The sequence below is a fragment of the Drosophila simulans genome, chromosome 2R (genome assembly GCF_016746395.2).
Source record: "Drosophila simulans strain w501 chromosome 2R, Prin_Dsim_3.1, whole genome shotgun sequence".
In the NCBI taxonomy this organism is placed as follows: Eukaryota; Metazoa; Arthropoda; class Insecta; order Diptera; family Drosophilidae; genus Drosophila; species Drosophila simulans.
The window spans coordinates 3670622-3691487 of NC_052521.2; the positions used below are offsets into that span (position 1 = coordinate 3670622).

The 20866-nt window shown below is 41.8% G+C and overlaps 4 protein-coding genes across 10 annotated transcripts; 1 reads left to right on the plus strand and 3 right to left on the minus strand.

The window, feature by feature from the left end:
- Nucleotides 1–5559: 5559 nt before the first annotated feature.
- Nucleotides 5560–7125, minus strand: LOC6733191 (WD repeat-containing protein 74). Its single transcript, XM_002080231.4, has 3 exons — nucleotides 6902–7125; nucleotides 5794–6844; nucleotides 5560–5730 (listed from the first exon to the last, which is right to left on the minus strand). The coding sequence occupies exons 1-3, from the start codon at nucleotides 6987–6989 to the stop codon at nucleotides 5610–5612; spliced, it is 1260 nt and encodes a 419-aa protein (XP_002080267.1). The 5' UTR covers nucleotides 6990–7125; the 3' UTR covers nucleotides 5560–5609.
- Nucleotides 7126–7498: 373 nt separating this feature from the next.
- Nucleotides 7499–8721, plus strand: LOC6733192 (mitochondrial mRNA pseudouridine synthase Trub2). The gene is made up of 3 exons (XM_002080232.3): nucleotides 7499–7728; nucleotides 7784–7996; nucleotides 8046–8721. The coding sequence occupies exons 1-3, from the start codon at nucleotides 7599–7601 to the stop codon at nucleotides 8654–8656; spliced, it is 954 nt and encodes a 317-aa protein (XP_002080268.1). The 5' UTR covers nucleotides 7499–7598; the 3' UTR covers nucleotides 8657–8721.
- A 230-nt stretch (nucleotides 8722–8951) lies between these two features.
- On the minus strand, nucleotides 8952–11112 carry LOC6733193 (SET domain-containing protein SmydA-8). The gene is made up of 2 exons (XM_002080233.4): nucleotides 10582–11112; nucleotides 8952–10526 (listed from the first exon to the last, which is right to left on the minus strand). The coding sequence occupies exons 1-2, from the start codon at nucleotides 10914–10916 to the stop codon at nucleotides 9200–9202; spliced, it is 1662 nt and encodes a 553-aa protein (XP_002080269.2). The 5' UTR covers nucleotides 10917–11112; the 3' UTR covers nucleotides 8952–9199.
- Nucleotides 11113–11187: 75 nt separating this feature from the next.
- LOC6733194 (serrate RNA effector molecule homolog) lies at nucleotides 11188–16039 on the minus strand. 7 transcript variants are annotated; one of them, XM_016167465.3, is made up of 8 exons: nucleotides 15916–16039; nucleotides 15455–15599; nucleotides 15216–15388; nucleotides 14877–15156; nucleotides 14317–14383; nucleotides 12276–14260; nucleotides 12100–12204; nucleotides 11188–11399 (listed from the first exon to the last, which is right to left on the minus strand). In XM_016167465.3, the coding sequence occupies exons 2-8, from the start codon at nucleotides 15592–15594 to the stop codon at nucleotides 11330–11332; spliced, it is 2820 nt and encodes a 939-aa protein (XP_016026082.1). In that variant the 5' UTR covers nucleotides 15595–15599; nucleotides 15916–16039; the 3' UTR covers nucleotides 11188–11329. The 7 variants fall into 7 exon arrangements, 6 of the variants coding, with proteins under 6 accessions (XP_016026082.1, XP_016026080.1, XP_016026081.1 ...); XM_016167463.3 differs by having other exon boundaries at nucleotides 11188–11779; XM_016167464.2 differs by having other exon boundaries at nucleotides 15216–15400.
- Nucleotides 16040–20866: the final 4827 nt, after the last annotated feature.

Sequence of the window (20866 nt, forward strand, 5' to 3'; positions counted from 1 at the left end):
GTAGGACCAGCTCATATCCCAGTACTAATAAAGCCTACTACGGAAAAGTTATAAAACTGCGGACACGACATTCCCCGTCATTTGGTTTATAGACAATGTTAAAAATTCACGTATTCACGCCCGTTGGTTTGTCCTCATCTGGGATACACAAACGTGCGGAAGGAAGGAAGCTCATGTGTGGGCTCGTCGTAATGAGATGTTCAAGCGTGGAGGAGTCCACGAGGACTCGATAGACTCACCTACAAGTGGTTCTAAGTGATCTATTGGGTGGACCAGGAAAGCACAACGTTCGTGGCATCAATGGCGAACTAATAACTAACAATTAGTCTGCTCTCCACCTTCTGGGATCTTATCTTTTATGTGTTCACGCATTCATAAGTCCTCATTATCAAAAGCACGCCTAAATACAATTGCTTTTCCTGTTGCGGCTGCTACTTTCCCTTTTATGTTGGACCCACTCGCAGGCTGCTATTCCGCCTTTCGAATGGCTGGAATACGGATGGGGATACTTCCCATTGGTGACATCCTTTAACTTAAGTGCTGGCGGCAATGCAAATGCTTGCAAATAGCTCAGTTATTCCATGGCACAGTCTGCTAAGGAGAACCCGCTACTTAAAGACATGACACAAGCGCACAAAGCCCAAAATATGTATCTTATTTCGAATACCCTTCAACACAAGTATCTGAATAGTGGATTACACGATTAAAGGCGATTTAGTCAAGCAATTGGTAGGTACACATACTTGTGTCTTGCTTCATGCGACCTTGAATCCCAAAAAGACATATTTTATGTGAGATTTTGTGAGGGCATTTCGGTTTCGGCTCGAATTGTGTGGTCTTCTTGCCTTGTTAATTGCAAACCCCTGCGGAAGTAAAAAGGGAAGAAAGGACGAAGGTCGAAGCAGATGTCTAACACAAGAGAAAAGTCAACTCTTCATGTCCGTTTATGGGCGACATGCGACAAATGTGTTGATTGCTAGTAAATTCTTATTTGGATTCTGACCACTGGTCGTTTGTGGGCCAGCAAGTTGTCTGTACTTTCTTGGGATTTAATAAGGGACCCAAACTGGCGTTTCGGCAATCAAATTATCCAGAATTAAGCTTTAACCATGCGCCATTACCCAAACCATATATCATCGCGATTATGTAATGAATTTTAAATGAACCAGACGCCCTTTTTCGGCAGTCTACACTTTCAAGTTTATTGAATTTCACTCGCAAGTATCTAATTTCGTTTGTTCGCATTCGCCATTGCCATTAAATTAAAATCAATTGAAATCGTTTGCCGCGGGGAGGCGGGGAAAGGGGAAACTGAATAAGTTATGAGGCTAGGATTAAATCGCAAGGACGCACGAATTCGGGAAGGAGAAAGGCCAATATACGGCGCATTTTTGCACGTAGGACCAACGATTCTGCCTACATTCGTAGTTAAGCTCTCGAACTATCGATCTGATCGCTGAGCTCGATCCTAAGTACGCAACTCTGACCCCTAATATATATGCATAAGTACATTTATATAGCCTCTGTTTACATCACCCAGGGAACTTGTTCAGCATCGTTTATATAATCAAATCAGCACACTTTTCATGCGCAAGGTATCTCGCGCGTTTTTTGGGTCGCGAAGCGGGACTCATATAATAGGCTTATGCGTCGCCAAAGCCGGCTTAAATGCACACGCACTTTATTTAATGACAGTTTCACTGAAAGAACAACAATTACGCGGCAATATTTAAGGGTAGGCGGATGGTCAAATACCATTCCAGAAAACATCGATGCAAAAATGTAACATGGGAGTTAATTGATCGGTGCTAAATCCAATCTACTTGACACTTGGCGGTGTAAATACCATTGATATCATAGCTTTCATGCATTTTCAATGAATAAAATATGGAATTTAATGTCAGTCAAGAGCAGATTAGCATAGAGAAACCGGAAATGCCGCGACTCGTTTCCGTGTGAGCAAACGTGAAAGAACGTCCTTGCGAAACGGTGCCCTCGTCACCTGTCTTGTGCGTCATCGAAAATCAAATGAAAAGTAATTAGTCAGGACGTTTTCCCCTGCCGCTTGAGTTTTCGCCGCGTTCGGCATTAATGGGATTTACTTGAAAAAGACTTCCAAGCTGATTTCAGGCATCCCAAGCTACTTTTGGGCACGAATAATGGGAGCAGTGCCGGAAAATCTCAAAAATAAAGAAGGTCGAGTAAGAGGCTTTCTTTCTTTTTCTTTATATCGCCCAAAAGCTACATACTTCAATATTTCGCAACCCTTTCAGCATTCCCATAAACTTTCCGACGGCAGTCGAACTTGTGTTTGTTGTTTTAGCCGCATCGCATCACCATCACCATAGAGCCATTAAAAGTCAATTGGGCCAGAAATGCAAAGAGCCCCAGTCAGACAGTTTAGAGTCGTCGAGTTCGAGTATTCCGCCAGCGCACATGTGTGCCAGCCGCACAACTTTCCGGCCTCTCGGAAAATAACGCAAATATCCAAGGTCCTGCCCACGTGTGAGCACTGAGGCCCACATATTTCGTCCCGGCAACATTCCGCTAAATTGACTTCAAACTTGCAAAGTTGGCCCACATCCCGAAATATTTGGTATTGGCACGAATCCATTTATGTAAGGGGCGTGCCTTCAGATTGCCGCCACCCGTCGCCCGGGGTAACAAATAGTCCTGCATCTGGGCAGTTTAAAGCTATATTCGGTTACGGCATCCAACTTGCCAACTACCACATCGATTGATTGCGAGCTCAGGGCGCCACAAGGAGCATTGTTGGGAAACCGCGCCTTCACAGCTCCCATCTCAACTTCTCCCCGGAGCGGGACATGCCACAATGCACTTAATTTCCGACATCTCGGACTGTCCCAACTGGGCGCACTCCTTTGTTGCTAGCCCTGGCCAGCGATACACATCTTCGCCGGAACCCGAGGGATCCGCTGCCAGGACCAGACCAGAGCAGAGCCAGTGAATTGCCTGCTTTCTTTACGATTATGGGCCACTCTTATTGTGTTCCAATCGTAATAAGGCTCGTCGCGGCGTTCACCATTCAATGAGTATGCAAATAACGCGCAGCTCGTTTTTATGGCCGCGGACAGCTGACACTCCAGGCCAAGGGGATCCAAGGACGTGTCCAATGCTGTCCAAATGAGCAAACATCCATCCTTGGATCGGTTGATTCGATTGTTTCGGGGTTCACTTATTGACTTACCATTAGGCGGATGGTTCTTCGGGCACAAGGACCTTGTTAGCATAATGATGAGCAGTGTCCAAACAAGCGATTGGCAACAAATAGTTGCGAGTTAATTTCTATGTCGCCAAATCTGGCCCTGCAACTTTTAGCCCGATTTATAAGCTATTTGCAAATTGCAACATTATCACGAGCGCCGAAGTTTGCTCTTGCATTAAAAATTCCGAGCTCTGCTCCGGCAAACATTGTCAGCCCATGATGTCCAACTTTTGGGGGCTGTCAAAGCTCACTCGCTGAAATTGCGACGATGGTAACCAGAGCGAGGCGCCAACTTCCCGAGCCAAATTATTTGTCGGCAAACAAAAGTTTCGTGGCGCGTATCTGGAAAAGCAAAACCGACGGAAAAACTAAAAGGTGCCCACTAACCGTTGATGGAGGTGGAGGTGCTGGTGGGGGCAACGTAAGGATGAAATTAAAATTTAATCTAAAAGATTGCGGAATTCTGGTAGTGTTAGTCGCCCCATCGCTTTTCGGCGGCCAGGTTTTCCACTGACATCCAAGTTTCAATCAGCACGCAAGCTATGCTTGCGTCACGCCGAGCCGCGAGATGATGCCGAGATGATACCAGGACGAAATTCGGCATCACCATTCCGAGTGCGTGTGCATGCCGTGAAGGCCGTCCGACCGGGGCTGGGAGGTTGGAGTTGCCTTATCTTCCGGCTGCCTTTATGGCAGCCTCGAATCAGGACGCGTGTTCGCGTTAGAAACCGCTTCGAAGTTCGCTGGCTGGTATCTTAGTATTAACCTGCTCGACTTTTAGTTCGAAAAAGAAATTAAAAGTTTTTAGTCTGCTGTAGTTCAAATGAAATTGTAGGACTTGGCGGAGCTCAAAGCTCATGCTTTAATTTAGGTAAGGAATTATCACTCCAAATTCAAAGATATGCCAGCGACTCGCGACTACAACTTCTACTTAAAGCCTCCGATGCTGGGCAATTTTCTGGCGTTTCGGTTCGACTAGCTGAAATTTTGATTTAAACATTCCATTTTAAATTAAACATCTCATGCAATTAAAACTTCAACTATGTTCATAAACTCAACATTGGTGGGTACGTTTTACATTATATGAATTAAGCTCTGCCCATATTTTCTTCTGCTTTTGAATTTTTAAAACAAAACAGAATAATTATGTAGTTGCTGGACTATCAGATGCCCGTTGTTTATCTAGAAGCAAGTGACAAATTTTAACATTTTTTAGCAAGTCGATAGGAACTGGCAAGGAAAATTATAAGATCAAGAACTAAAATTTTGAAAATTGCAGGCGTGGATAAGTTCTGAAACAAACTATGATTACGTAGACGTCTCCACCATCTACCATTAGTTGAGCTTGGGCTCAACTTTCTAGCTTTTATAGTCCTGTATATAATGTACAATTTAAAATGCTACACCCATTACTCTTTCTCTAAATTAGATATATGAATAAATTAAATTTATAATTATAAAAATCTAATTCTAGTTCAAATGATACTTTTTATGTGTATTTTATATTATATGGCCAAAACTATTTCGACAGAAGCATACTTAAGATGAATAATAACAAACTATTTATGGATACAATACTAATTTATCTCCGTTGTCGTACATAAACGTTTTTCAAAGGAAATCCATTGTACGTGTAGAAATAGGTTTCTCAACAACTATTTTGATTTTATACTATTGATAACAAAGTGTATGTAAAGCACGTTGAAACCATGAGTAGATTTAACATAAGTGCTGCTAAAAAAGTATTTGTATCTAGTCTAAATATGTTTGAAAACTACTCCTACTTTTATTTTTGTATTTAAAATAATAAAAATGTTGTACTCCTCTAGTAACTGGCATATAGTATTAGCCCACAAAAATGCTAAGCCACTGAGCCACAACTCCATAACATAAATAAAAGAAAGGATGAACCGCAAGCGTCGTCTCTTTAAATTAGGTTACCTCCTACATTACTGGCCCCGAAAGCCAGTTTTTAAGAAACATGTTTTTAGAAATGGAAAATAAACAACACCTTATCTTAGACACCAGAAGCTGCAATGTTTTTACAGACCCAACACTTTATTGAAACGGTGACAGGAAGGCCACGAATCCATTTTTATGCTGGTCTCCGCTGTGGTTTTTGTGTGGGGGTAAAACACCACCATCGCAGTCGACGTTTGTTGCTTCCTTCTTTACAATATAATTTATTTTAAGTACTTGTGACACCTACGCACCTCATGTTTCGTTGCTCGACAGTCAGCTCAGCATGTAACATACACAGAAACTTTTTTAAAGGAGCTCTGTGATTGCCTACGATGCCATGTTTGTTAGTTCTTTAATAAAAAACCGCCGAATATCTATACTATTTTTCTTTAATATTCTTATAACGTAAATACATGTCGCTTTAACTAATCACAACTTTCTTCTTTTTGTTTTTTAAAGACTTTTCCGACGATCTTCTTTTTAGATTGGCCTTTGAAAGCTTAGTATTTGACGTCTCTTCCTCGGACTCATTATCGCTGTCACTGTTGACCAAAATATGAGATTTTAGCTTATTATTTAGTCACTTAATATGTAGTTAAACTTACCCCACAGTGGGCATCTGATCAAACATGTCCTCGTATTCATTGTCCACAGATTTTGCGTTGACACTCTTATTTTCACTCACGTTTCTATCCATTTGAAGCTCATCGTCCTCCTCAGGTTCTTCTGATACCCCTGCTTCGTTTTCAAACGGTCGGATAAGAATCTTAGTGGCCTTCGATTTCACGTAGCATTGGTAGAGCAGCACTGTGGTTTCGGAATCATGGATACGAACGTATCGGTCTAGGCTTGCAGAGCTCAGGAAGCGACCGGTGGCATCTATATGGAGGTCACTAATCCCGCCTGTGAATCCCTTATAAGTATGCACATGAGTTTTCATGCGTCGAGTGTCAAAGGCTTTTAAAGCACCCATCGTGGTACCCGTGTAAATAAAGTTTCCCTTTGCCACTAGAGTCGTAAAACTCATCCCGTGCTCCTCGCTGGCAAAACATGCAACAGGTCGACGCTGCTTGCGGGTGTCATAGATGCGAACATAGCCGGTTCGCGAGCAAGTGGCCAGCACACTAGGCCCATCCACAAAGCCGATATCGCTGTCCCAAACCGGAACCTCCAGTTGCAGATAGTCGTTGGGCAAATTCTTTGAGGTGAAAATCTGCTTGCCATCGGAATTTAGATCGTAGACCTTTAGATTGTTTTGACGCTCCTTGCCGCCAGTGGCTACAATGCTTCTGACTTGCGCGCATTGGCGCAGGTGGTCCATTTGATCACCCGTGCTGATAACCACGGGCTCGGACTCGTCGTTGGCCTCTAGCTCCAGGCTCTGTATCTGTCCGTTGCCAATGCCGGCAATAAGCTTGTCATTGTATCGGGCCAGACCAACGATTGGCGCAGCATTGAAGGATACTGTGTTCCTAGAATGTCCCTTCTCTGTGAAGGAGTGAATCTCCACGGCGTCCTTGGCCCGGCCTAGAAGAATCTCCGTCTGATCGTCGTTGCCAAAAGCCAGAGATGTGACGCGGGAATCCTTATCCAGGGCGCACAGATCACTCAGATTGCTTTGTCCATAAGGGCTCTTTTCGGATGCAGGCACCAGGTCTAAAAAGATTAAGTTATTATTGCAAGTGCTGTTCAATAAAGAACAAGCGGACGTACGTTTAAAAGAGCCTGTGTGTGTTCCCACATACAGTTCGTGCTTCGACGTGTAGTTTACATGTTTGATATTTGCCGTAGTCCACTTCATCTCAACACGCGGTTTCTCTCAGTATTTGCGATTAAAATGTGAGTTAATAGGTGCTATACAAATTCCTGCGGTCAAAACAAATTCTACACGTGCAATAGAGATGTAAAAGGCATCTGCTAAATAATCGATGTTATCGTTGGAATCGATATCCAACGGCCACCGATATTTTAATTAACATTTATGGTAGTCACAGTTTTGTTGTCATTTTAAATTGAAGCCAATAGTATGCAAGCCACAGTGAGGGTATTCCCGTTATATTTGTGAAAATGGTAGAAAATTTTTAAGATAGCCCAATCGAATTTGTTTCCTTTTTTCGTGGGGTTCTTGTTTTGCAGTGATACAATGTTTTTGCCTGAAATCTCAAAACTGTGAATTTGAATATAAAGACCACAAAGTTTTAAGAATTTCCAGCAACATTTTTTCTAGAAAATTAAAGTGATATTTGAAAACAAAATTTTATTTTATAATTTTTATAAATTAAGTTGCAAGTGCATGTCTACACCCTACTCAGTACTGGGCAGCACATGTGCCCAGCTGTTCGTGAGTGCTTACCAACACTGCCAAGTCAATTTGAAAACAAAAAGCGCACATACGTAACTTAAAGCAGAAATGGCTCTAACTAAAGTTTATGATGCCGCCACAGTGTTTAAGCACATGAATGGCATTCTAAATGTGTACAAGCCAGCCGGTATGAAGGTGAAGCACGTGCGCAATGCTATTCTGAGCAACATTTGCAAGGGTAAGCCTAGCGCCATTGAACGAACAAATTGAAATTAAAGTCGGATCTGCAAAAGGACTCAACGAAATGGAACAGAGGGAACCACGCAAGTTGCAGGAGAACATAAGACTCCTGGGCACAGGCACCGCAGCTGATCACGTACTACATAACATAGCAGAGCAGACGGATCTATCGGACCACCTTCTGTCCACCGGACCGCGGTACCTCCCGCGCGACTTGATCTGCACCACAGTGTCCAGCCTGGGCGATCACACCAGCGGAGTCCTGCGTAAGTAAAGTAAAACATATTAGATCCAGATCTAACCATACTCTTGTAGTCTTTGGGATCAACAGGGGAGCAGGCCAGTCTACTTCTATTCGGAGAAATCGACCAGTGCGGGTCTACCATCTAATCGGGCACCTAGGCACCGCAACCGAAAATAACCTACCAGACTCACGGGTCACAATGCGCTCGAATCACCGACACGTGTCCGCAGACAGGATCAGCAGTCTAGCCGCCTCCATGCAGGCATCCCATCAGCGCAAGATGTTTGAGCTCTGCGGTGTCGATTTGCAGACCCAGGAGGCCTACGAACTGGCCTGTAGGGGTCTCCTACGCCCAGCGGACGACAGCCAGCCCGTCGTCTACGGCATTAAGCTGATTCACTTCGATCGACCGCACTTCACGCTGGAACTGCATGCCATCAACGAGACACAGGAATACTTGGCTACGCTGGTGCACGATATGGCCTTGGACCTCCGAACCGTGGCGCACTGCTCCCAACTACGCTGCGTGCGGCATGCCCACTTTGATGTAACAGACAGTCTGCTTAGACACGCCTGGCACTTGCCAGGAATTGTTAAAAACCTCCGCCAACAACGTGACATCCTGAGGGCGCATCCACAGCTTCTGCGACAACAGCGAGTGGAACTGCAAGCTACAGAATAATTTAGGAATTCATTGTAGGTAATTGAATATAGTCAAATAAATATAGGCAGATAAACTATAAAGCAGTCAATCATGTCAATAATTTTGGACGGACGTTTCATGTTCTACGCGAGCCCTTGATAAGAATATACAGAATATCTGATTATTTAGTACAAGTCTCTAGCTTCAGATATTCAGAAGAAAATAGATATTTATATCTGTTTTCCCGGTAATCTAGCGGATTTTTCCAAAGGATCTAAAATAACGTATAGTGCACAAACACGTATATTTTTATTTTAAAATCTTATTTTATATATATCGTATAGTTTTTATAAGCAACCCAACAAAAATGTGTATTTTGAAAAGATTTCTAAAGTCTCGTTTTGCGATTTCTTTTGAACGGCTCTTCACTGAATGTTAAAAAAAAAGTGTGCTTAGTTTTAACAGAACTTAACAGCAACCGGTTTTTAAAATGTTTACTTTTACCACTTTCAACGCTTTTTCTCCTGAATCACAAATTTTTTGTCGATTAATGTTTGCGAATGCGAAAATGATGTTAGAAAATTATTTTTTATCGGCTTCGTGATCTTGATTATAGGCAAAAGCTAGAATTAGTTTTTCGCACTCGAAGATTTCCTTCTGCAATTTTTCGTTTAGCTTTTTACCGGCCACTGACTGTTGCTCTTTCTCCAAAACCATATGCGCTTCCCTAAGGCGGCTTTGCGCAAGACCCAAGAGGGAAGTCCCCTCTGCTGGTGACCTTCGTGCCTGCTCCTGCAGAGTGTGGGCGACCTCGATCAGGATGACCGTGACGTAGATAGCCAGCTTAATGCTGTACGGATCCAGTCGCCGGCATACGTTGTAGAGCTCATCACACAGCCGCAGTTTCCGCTCCAACTGCGTGTTGCTCAGCACGCCCAATTCCAAGCCAGCTTCGTTACCATACAGCTGGATTAACGTGTGCTTTAGGTTGAACGTGTGAAAATGATTTGGATGCAACATATGGGTCAGGCGGGCCAACAGAAGTTCAACCTGATTCGCGGAGGGGCATCCGGCCAATAAGCCCTCCACCTGCTCGGTCATGTGGGACTGCAGTTCAGCCACGTAAGCTCCATCCACTAGCATTGGGCAAGTGTCGCACTTCCACTGTGTGTTCTCGTCCAGTGGATCCACTGGCAAGTGGGTTCCGCCACAGGTCTGATTTACATCCCCCAGACATGTCAGCGCACTTATATAGGTGCCATATTCCGTTGGATCGAGACAGCGGCTGCAGCGGCAGCTGAAATGCTTCGTTAGGCGCAGATGGTGCTGGCGAAGTTGGGTGCCCCATAGGATGTTCGTGTATGTAATCCGTAGATGGTCGCCTTTTCGCAAGTCGCAGCCAGCACGCACAGCGACTTGCTGAGTCTTGTTATCAAACTGAAAGTCGCAGTTGGGCTGACAAGCATGCTCCATCATGCAGGCCTGCCGGAACAACCCGCTGAGTTCCACGCCACTCGGCAGTTCGATGACCATAAAGTTGGTTTCGATGATGCCGCAAAGCCGATGCAGCATCTCCGGTCCGCAATCGGTTAGAAGGCTTGGATTAGTTTGCTTAAGTCTACATAGAAACCGTTTTTGAAGGTAGCTCACTACTCGCTTCTCTGCTTCCTCGTGCAGCTCGGTGCCCTTTCGCTCCTCCTCATGAGACTGCATTTCTAACAAGGCCGACCATTTCGAGGGACTCTGTCGCTGCAACAGAAGGCATTTGAGCACCAAAAGAGCATCGCCCCTGAAGTAGTCGTTCAATGAGCGGGTATCTGCCCGAGTTGATGATCCCGATCCCAGGCTAAGCACGCTGCATTCCATTGGCTCGTGCTCGCAGCCCGCGCTGCAGACTGGCCAACGGCATCTGGAAATCACATTGATCAAATGGATGATGGACTATTGTAATTAGAATGTTTCACCTGCGACACTGGTGCTTCCCCAGACGGCACGGAGTGTAACAGCCTACACACGGAACGATAGAGGCCTCCTTGTCTGCGTCGGAGAGATACCACTTGGGACCCACGACTAGGGGCTCCTCAATGAAGACTATTTGCCCGGCTGCGATATCCTGGGTAACCTTCAAATATCTGCCCAGCTCGGCATCCTGCTCCTCACTAAATGGCCTGCATCTGCGCTTGTGCTGCGGCCAGTGCTGCTTCTGGTGCTCGCGGTCGCAGTATCGCACCATTTTGCACCTAGTGCACGCTTGTGAGGCAGCAACTCCGCAAACAGGACATTCCGTGCTTGACACCATTTATTCTCCTGAACATATGCTTTTCCACTGGGACCAACTGCACCACAATGTTACGTTGGCAAGGGATATTTTCTTTTTGACGTTCTGATCTCAGCACGCCGGCGATTGCGGTCTTATTTTTAGCTCGTTTCTCCAAATGCCAATCTTTCGGGTCTAGCCAAGAGAACTTATTTGTATAAGTGTATCTCGTATAGACATTTCCGTACATTCTAGTACGCGCTCTCTGTTTACAAAGGGAAAAACCATAGAACCCAATAAAAACTCAGCAACATGCTTTTCATTCGCACTTTATTTCCTTGTGGAATACAAAAGTTGACCGTACAAAACAGGCGAAAATTAAGATAACTTAATTTGAGTGTTTATCAGTTAATTTGATACAATTTATCTTGCTTGTGATCTCCGCACAGCTAGTTCTAGTACGGTTCTTGCGGCGCGTCCAAGTCCCGGTAGTGTGATCTGGGTCGATAATCAAAACCACCGGGTCTGCAAGCAACGAAAATGAATATAGATATTGGAATTATTTACGCAAGACTAAGGATAGGGCAGAGATACAAAATATTACAATGTTTTCTTTTAGGCTATGGATTTTCATTTATTTTGGGCAATAAAGGTAGTTCTAGCATGGTACAGGAAAACAGATATCATTAGTCGTATATAAACCATCTTTATATGCAGTAGATACTTTTCCTAGCATTGCTTGAATTGCTTTTAAAACTTGAGCTCGCCAACCGATATAAGCTGCATCAATATGGCCTGTTTTTATTTGTATTGTGCTAATCAATTAGTCAAACATATCAGAATTGGCAGGCGCATCCAAATCATGGTAACCGATAAGCCGGCGCTGGTGTTCCAACGGCAATTCTCTGCAAAAAATTTGCGACACAAGAAAGTTGTGACAAATTTCAATTTAGGCCAACAAAAGAGAAAAAGTAAAAAAAAGGGCAAGATAGAGTCGCCTAAATGCTATCAGTGTTCGAGTATGTACGTCGGAACTGTAATCCGCTGTAGTGGAAAGTGGAATCATGTGTTCTGCATGTTTCTCTTTAGCACTCCAAGGAAAGGTCGTCTTCGATTCTTGGACAATGTCGATCAAATAAAATTTAAATTTATCTATTCACAAATGTTGGGAATGACTGCCGAGAATTGCACATCTACACTATAGAAAAATATGTATAGTACTAACCTGCGAGCGGGAGGGAAGTTGCGTCCTGCACGGCCCCCACCCATCATGGGTGGACCAAAACCGTAGGGCATCGCCGAAAAAGGTGGATACATGGGCGGTCGGTATCTAACATTTTGTGAAGAAAATTAATTAATTACCCTAATTTGTTGTACAATGGGAATAAATGTTTTACTTACCCTCCACCCCCTCCACGGGCAGATTCCGATTCTGGGCGCTTAGAGGTGCCTGGATGTTCGGGAAGCTGCGGACGCTTAGGATCGCGCAGATAGTTGTTAAAGTATTGCACCTCCTTGCGCACCTCGTCGACCTTTTCCTCGTGCTTGTTGAAGATGTGCTTGCGGATGAACTCGGGCCCCTTAAACTTCTTACCCGACAGGGGGCACAACCATTTGTCCTTCGCTAACTCCTGAGTGTTCGCTTGCACAAACTTTTCCACCTCCGTTTCGGCGTCCTTGGCTCCAAGATTCTTAATCTCTTCGTCACTCAGTGGCACAGTCTTAGTAAGAAACTGTTGCAACTTGGTTTCGTACATCTTGATATACTCCTGCACGTCGTTGTTGGTCACCCGAACAGGAGGTGGACCGCGGGCATGGATAATGCCGCAGCGGTTGGGCATCTCGTCTTCATATGGATACTCACAATGGTTGTAATAGTCCACTGAGTGCACTATACGCAAGTAAAGCACAAGGCGATCAAGAACGGATATAAGTTGCTCGTCACGCTCAATGGGCTCGCCCTCAGTGTCCTTGTTTTCGCCGGTAAGGCCGAGAAGCTCTTCTTCCTCAGCTGACGCCTCTTCGATAAGGTAATCAGTGATGTTTTGCAGCACCGGGTTTTGTGAATTGAAGCCGTACGTGGAGCCGCTGCCATTTTCAGAGGACTCGTTCGCTCGGGCGGAATTGGAATCATCTTTCGGCACCTCCGCCCATAGTCTGAACTTCTCATCCAGATTTAAAGCAATCTTGGCGCACAGTTTAATGTCTGATCGCACTACTTGTTTGTGGGCAGTTATACCATTGGCTGGACGTACCCGTCGGCTGAGGTCCCGATTGACGATAGCTCCCATTTCACAGTCTCTCAGTCGCTGATTGTTTAGTCCCCAGCAAATCTCTTTAATGTTGACGTCTCGCATGAAGGTTATCCAACCCCTACGATACCAACGACGCTCTACCAGGGGATCTGCAATGGCCACCCTTAAGTAGCCGTTAAATCGGTTACACACGGCCTCGATCTCTGATCGGGTTATCGAAGGGGCCAAGTTTCGCAGAAAGATGGAGGAGGTCCTATGCAAAGCCCTTGGCTGGCAATCCTTTACTTTGTCTAGATCAATAGTCTCGGTTTCGACAACGTTGTCTTTACCAACAGAGGGCTTCTCTTCATCCTCTTCTACTTTGCTGCTGTCTCCATTATCCGTGTTCTTAATTGGATTCGAAGAAATTTCAGGGGACTTCAAAGTATCGTCAATCTCGACAGTATTGATTTTTGAGTCTAGTCCTTTGGGCTCAGTAGTATCATTTCCTTCGACCTCGTCCAGTTTGGGACTTTGTGGTTCCTGTTTTGCTTTGGTCGCTTCTTGTCTGTCCTTCTCCGCCTCGATTTTTTGTTCGGTCCTGAGGCCATCTTCCACATCATACTTTTCCTTAAGTTTCTCTTCATCTGAGCTAGAACTGGATTCGGATGAGGAGCTGTCATCATCGCTACTATTGCGTTTGCGTTTTTTTGTCTTTTTCTTGTTCAGCTGTTTGTCCTCAGGCTTGGAATCGCTGTCTTTCGAATCCTCCGCCAATTCTTTTTTTGGCGCCGAATTTTCTGCATCGTTATCATCATCCCAGTTCTCCTCATCAGAATTAACAGGCCCCACGGGTTTCCGCTGTGTCGACACGACCACTGGCAATGGATCTGCCTCAGTTATCTCGTCTTTGGGACTGTTAATAGTTTTCTCCACCGCCTTGACGGATTGCATCGGCTCCGCCTTTCGTTCGTACACTACTGGATCCTTGGGTTTTTCGTCTAAGACTTTGAGGTCCTCATCAGTGCCGCCTTCCAGCTTTATAACGCATGTATCTAAAACACGGATCAGAGCATCTGCCTGAGAAGAATCCACCTTCACACTTCCTATTGTTCCGTTCTCGAATAACTCCATGAAAACATCAGTGCGCCTCTGCAATAAGTAAGATTGGTTATGGTTTCTGCGGTAAATGAAGCAAAAAATTAAACCTGAAGGAAGCCCCGCTGCTCCTCGCTGCGTTTAACACTGTCCTCGGGATGGTATTTGTTTTTGAACCTGCAGTTAAACAAAATGGTATGGTTATTAATATTGCAGTAATTAAAACCCTTGTTTTAATTTCTTTTCTCTTCATTCTTCGCCCTGCTGTTGATAGTGGATTCGGTAAATTGTTCACCAGTTTAGATAGGTTGTTTGTTTTTGAATTATCACCCAAAATCTTACCTTGCAAGCTTATCGCTTTCGTTATTTATGGGATTGTTTTATATTTATTTGGGCAATCGAATTTAAATAAATCGCGGTTTTGAAATATGAACACACCTCGGCATTGCTCGCCGGGTAATTAATAAATTGTATTCAGTTAACAGCTCTGCTATGGCGCAGAACCTCTCAGAGAAGTCTTTATCTCACAAACCCAAAAAGCTGCAGAGAAAAACTTAATACATAGAAAGTTATGAGTGGCGAGCAGAAGAACGGCAAATAACGCAATGCGCCTGCACAAGCAGAGATATCAACAAAACCGTCGTTGATCCACTTTTGGTCAGCTACTAACCATTCCTCATCCTTGTGGGCCACGAAAAACTCGTTTAGCTGCTGGCGCTTGAAGTCTGTTTTATATTCGGTGTATTTGCGCATCACTTCCGAGTCAGAAATGTTCTCGTCCTGGGTGTCGAGGAACTGTTTCAGGTTGAGCATGGCCGGCTGGGTAAGGGTGTCGCTCCCGCCGCCACCTATGGACTCCCGAACAGGTGGGGCATGGCCGGCGTGGGAGTAGGCCGAGTGCATCGACTGGTAGTGGTCGTTCCAGGCCTGCATCAAATACGGATCATAGCCTTTATAGAAAGAGAATTCGATAAGCAATCTGAATAGCCTGGAGTGTAGTAAAACTCACCCCCGAAGCGGGGATTGGCGCGCACATCTCCGTCGCCCCAGTCCGGGCGCATACGCTTGGCTGGGGGCAAATCACGGCCGGGTGACCCATAGCGTGGTCTGGCTCCCGGACCACGGTAGTCGCTATAGTCTGGTCTGTGGCGAGCTCCTCCGCCACCTGCGGAAGCTGCGCCCCTGAATGGATTGCTGAAACGTCCAGTAATGGTGTCATGTAATAGTTGAAAGGTGACCTTCACTTACCGCTCCGCCCACTCGTCGCGGGCACCGGCAGAGCCGCCCACCGGCCGGCGGTCATCCCGGCGTTCCGTACGGTAACTGTCGCGCTCTCCACGGAATTTGTCCCGTCGCTTGCGGTCGTACTCATCGTCGGAATCAGCCATTTGGTCTGCAACGAAAGCAAGTAATACAGATGAAAGTCGCTCGTTCTTAACCTCACTTATGGGCCGGTGAGTGCTTCAAAATTAAACGATTAAAACCGCTTCCAACCGTTTGCAATTTGGCAGACTAGTTATTTCATATTTAATCTCGGTTTTCAACTAACTAGATGAGGCCGCCATCTTGTCACTTTGCTTACAACCGCTTACGTGTTTCAACGAATGGACAATGAGAAATGAATTTTTAAGTGCCAATAAAAGAGCGTAGAATATAATATATCGGCATTTTTTGTTACATTTTTTGCTCCTTAATCATTTCGTAATTACCTTTGCCTAACTTAAACCAAATTTTACTTATAACTTCGCGTCTGTCAATCAATGTGACCGTTTGTGTGCAACGCAATATACCTTCTAGAAAACATACAAAAGAAAAAATACCAAAACCTTTTTATATCCTTCTAATTTGTAAAATTATCCTTAAGTGTACCCAAAAATCCTCTTCACACTGTGCAGGACTTCATGTACAGCTAAAACTGTAACTCCACGATGATGTAAAAGTCGAAAACAGGTATCAGTGAAATATACTCACAAATGGTGACAACGCCGTGTTGATTAACCCTTATGTGAATGAACTAAAATTATCATTTTACTCAGTGTTGGTCTCATAAGTCTTCAAGGAAACTTGTTACCTACCTACCAACTTAAGACATGGAAATGATCAAAATCATAAAAGTAAATTCACCAAAACTCAATATCAATCCAATTGTTTAAGATCTTGGGATTCTATTCGTAAAGAGAAGACAACATTTAGTTGATTGTCGCCGTTCTAAATTTTCCGGATCAGCTCACTTTCTATTTGTTTCTCTGTAAACCTTTCGATTCCGGATAACTCTTCTTAGATATTTTTCTTGGGGATTGCCTTCTCTCTACCCTATTAATTGATCCCCACTCAGAGAAAAACCCTTTCCAACGATCTCGATGTAAGAATTTTGATCTCAAAATCTTTCCAAGATCGAATCACGTTCAGCATACTCGAATCGAGAGCGAACCATTCTCAGATTGCACATTATAGTTGATCAGAATCACTTGCCTTGTCAATCTCCATCGAAAACCCAACCGTAGTATCGACAAAAATTAACACAGTGCACTATTTATGTTAAACAGTATAGGAATCCATGTAAAAAATATATATTTCATCGCCAAACATTACATTGAAAACAAAATTCGTGAATTTTCTACGAAGTTAAAAAGGACTAAAATTGTCAGAACATAAAAGTAACACATTAATCGATTGACATTCCTGGTGTTATACATTTGTTAAAAATAGGAAACACATTGCTTTTCGCTTAAATAAATGTATAGATTTCATATTTACCAAACTAATAGTAGTAAATAATAAAATGTGCTTTATATAATTAAATTAACTTAAACTTATCAGAGCTCATTTTTTTGGTAATGCAATTTTCGTAATGTCATATACTCTTATCCAATTAAAAATTGTATAATGCAATTTAAGTGCATGTGCTTAGTTTCAGGATGCTTTTAGATTCTGAATACTTACAAAAAGTCTATAATTTTCAATTGTTTTGTGGCTTTAAAGTTGTATCCATTTTTTCCATCGATCTCGAGGAATTCCAGTTTGGTGTAAAGCAATTGGATCGGGGGAGAACAATTTCCACAAGAGAACAACGAAGTAACCGTTGAGATATGTACATATTTGATGTTATGTAAACTAAGCATTTTTTCGCTTCTAATGAAATATAAAAAAAATATTGTATATATTGGTGTAAAATAATGATAAATGCGGTATACCGAATATCAAGTAGTTATCAATTAAATGCTAAAAAATGGATGGATTTACACGTGTAAATGTATGTAGGATACAGTTTGGGCGGAATATAGGCATCGAAAAACATCCTAGGTGTCACTAGAATCATAAAACTTTTATCTTAAAGTTTCGAAATCTTGGCGGTTATGCGGACAGACAAACAGGCAAACGGACAAAAAGGTAGACATTACTATTGTTCATGCTGAAAAATATAATATTAATTTATTATAATAAAAATAAATATAATATAATAATATTATTATTATTTAAGGATGATAGTTTATATCTTACTCCATGAACAACATGTTTAAATGCCCAACAAAAACAAGTTATTTAAATATATCGTTTTTATTTTATTACACTTTTCATATATCGTATATATAGACTTCTGTTAGATTTATGTTATATATATATATATATTTACAACTTAATTATACAACTATGCAAATTGTATGTGTATCTAGTTCTAAATTAATGTATTGATTAAGAAATTAGCTTTAAAAATGTAATCTTTGCGCCCTTACTTTTAGATTAAACTTTTGACAATTGGCCAGACCCTCAAAAATATCCTACTCGACAACTAACTGCATATAATCGACAATATCAGCTGTCTTGTTATTGTAGTTATGTCCACCAACTTAACATAATGCTTTAATTTTAAAGTATAAAAGTGTGTGTGACGTAACATCGTTAGAGCATTACATACCATTAAATTAATTAGGATTTTAAATATAATGTCAGGTTCATCCACTTATGTAAGTATGAAAGTGCATGTAGCTCCTTTTCCATGCACCGTATATATTGCAAATGGAGTTTTTTCTTCCATTCTGGTGTATTTAATGTGAAATCCATTCAAATTAGAAAAGCACGATTCGCTGCTAGTTTATTTTAATGCTAACAATCTCTACTTCTCTCTCTTTATCAAAATCGATTTACGGCAACATAAGGAATATGCGAGACATGGAAAGTTTTTGAAATAAAGAAGCAATTTGCTTATCGACTTACTGCTGATAAATGTAAAAGGTGAAGTAAAAGTTTTCTGGCAGTGTAGCATGTAAATAATAATGCGAGTGAAATAGAAAACTATTTCTAGGCGATCCGTGAAATCACCAATTTAATTTACTATTTTTTTTCTACGTATCTGCGGTGTAATAATGGGCTTCTTTCACAATATTGTAAGTTTGCTGATTAGATTATCGATTTTCTTTTGTATTTCTCGTTACACTAAAATGCCATCAATTCAGTTTTCAGTTTTTTATTCGTATTTTAAAATCTCTATTTCCGGAAAAATGATTTTACTCGCTAAGATCTTTGTCTAGCAATTGTGTGCGTTGTCAATCAATTTACGTATAGGTTCTGACTTAAAGATATACTCGAAATCGTATCTTGAACTGGTTGTTATAATTGTATATATTTCGTGGGTATTAATGGTACAATTTAGAATTACATTACTGATTGCTAGACATTGCAAATGAAATTAGACTTATGGTTTCTCCCCTTTTTTTACTCTAAGTTTGAAAATGGCTGCGGTTCGATAACTTAGTCAATCTACTTGGTATTATATCTCAATTTCGGTTTGGCAGTGAGAAAAACTCAGCTATTTAACTCAAGTCGATTTAAAAAGCTTTCTCTTTTTGTCCTGCTTAGGTTATGATAATGGAAAAAAGTGGAACTGAAGTTTAAAGTCGCCGATTATACGTAGTTCTGATAACGCCTAAAGCTAGGCAATGATGAGCGGCAAACCAGGTAGCTTTAACAAGGCTTGTGCGTTCTTAGTTCAAAACGAAGTCATCGTGGGCTAAAAGTGCGATGGAAACAAATTCGTATAAGAGAAAAAATAGCTTTCTTGAGTGTATATACTTTGTTCTTTTCCTGCTCATGCTCTGCTGCTAAGGTCTCGCTTGTAGTTACATTTATTTTTATAATGCTTAAAACCTTTCCATCACCCAACATCTGTTGCCCTTCTGCTTAATCATCGTTTGTTTTGCTTGAGGTAGTTTTTCAATTCAGGATCAATATCTACAAGTTGAACACAAAATGCTTGTAAGTGTACGAGTATGAGTGTCGATCAATTTCTCTTAGGGTTACAGGGTGTGTACACGGTCGTGGTCGTGGGTTCTACATAGTTAGGTCTAGGTAGTGGGGCAAAACAAGTTACGAGTTTACACATAACAGAAAACAGTGCATAAAAATTAAACACATTATTGAATTTCAAAAATCTACATAACGATTTTCTTACGTTTCAGCTTTAGCTTTGTGTATTTGCTGTTTCTTAATCTTTCTTATATGAATGAATCTGTCAACAAATTGCTATTTTATACCGTACAATCTTGTATTTTCGTAATTCATCAGGTTGCATTATTTGTATTTTGGTTGTTCGCATTTTTTGTTTTCAATCTTACAGAGCCAGAGCTATAAATATATATATGTATTAATATATGCATATGTACAAAGTCTTAGGCGTGCTATTATAATATTTGAAAGATCTTAAGAGGGTCAATTGAGAGTATTTATTAAACTTCACTTACGCTAAATATATAACACTCGACTTGGGTCCGAAATGGCAAATCGAATGGAATATGTGGAAAGTCATTCGCTCCCTGCCACATTCGTGTTCTTAGTAAACTCTAGTGGTACTTAGACAGTACGCTTGAAGGCTATTAAATAGCTCACTTGCATTTCATCCATAATCCAACTGAATGAAATCATAAACCAAATGTCGACAATATAGGCAACTGCTTAATTCATGTTCATGCTTCGATCTCTTCCTTTTGTTCCTCGCCAATTTCACAGCCATTTGCATCTGCATCGAATGCAAAATTTTGTTCGAATTCTGAATTTCTACCTCATAAGTCTTTCCCTCGCACCCCATTATTTCGTATCCTTTCCCTAGCAATCGGAAATCAAACGGAAATGACAAAAATAGATTGAGAAAATAAAAACACTGAGTTTTGGGTTTATGTTTTTGAATATTTTTTTGTTTTCTTATTTTTGTTTCAACATACTTCTCATATATTGTATACAATTTTCTTGCTTTCTCTTTTCCACTTGCAGAAATAAGGTAAAAAGGTAAAAATAATCCGTATTTCGATAGTTTGTTTCTTTACATTACGTGTAGAACTACAAAACAAGGTATGTATAAAAGTAACTTTGTATATTTGTATAATAATAATTGAACGTACTTGAATATGCATGCTAGAAGGAATTTAACTAAGGCCTATGTTAAAACGAAACTAATAAAGAGTTTAATGAGCCGGGATAGTCCATGGATTCCCTTGGAGCTTCCCACGAACGTCTTTGTAATATGAATAAATAATTCACTGATTTTCGTTTGTCAAAGTGCAGACTATATTTAACAAGAATTTTCTTCTTCAATGCATTTCGCTCGTTTGATTAGCGTTATTTCCAAATATGTCCATGATGTCATGCTAATTTTAGTTCGTCATTATA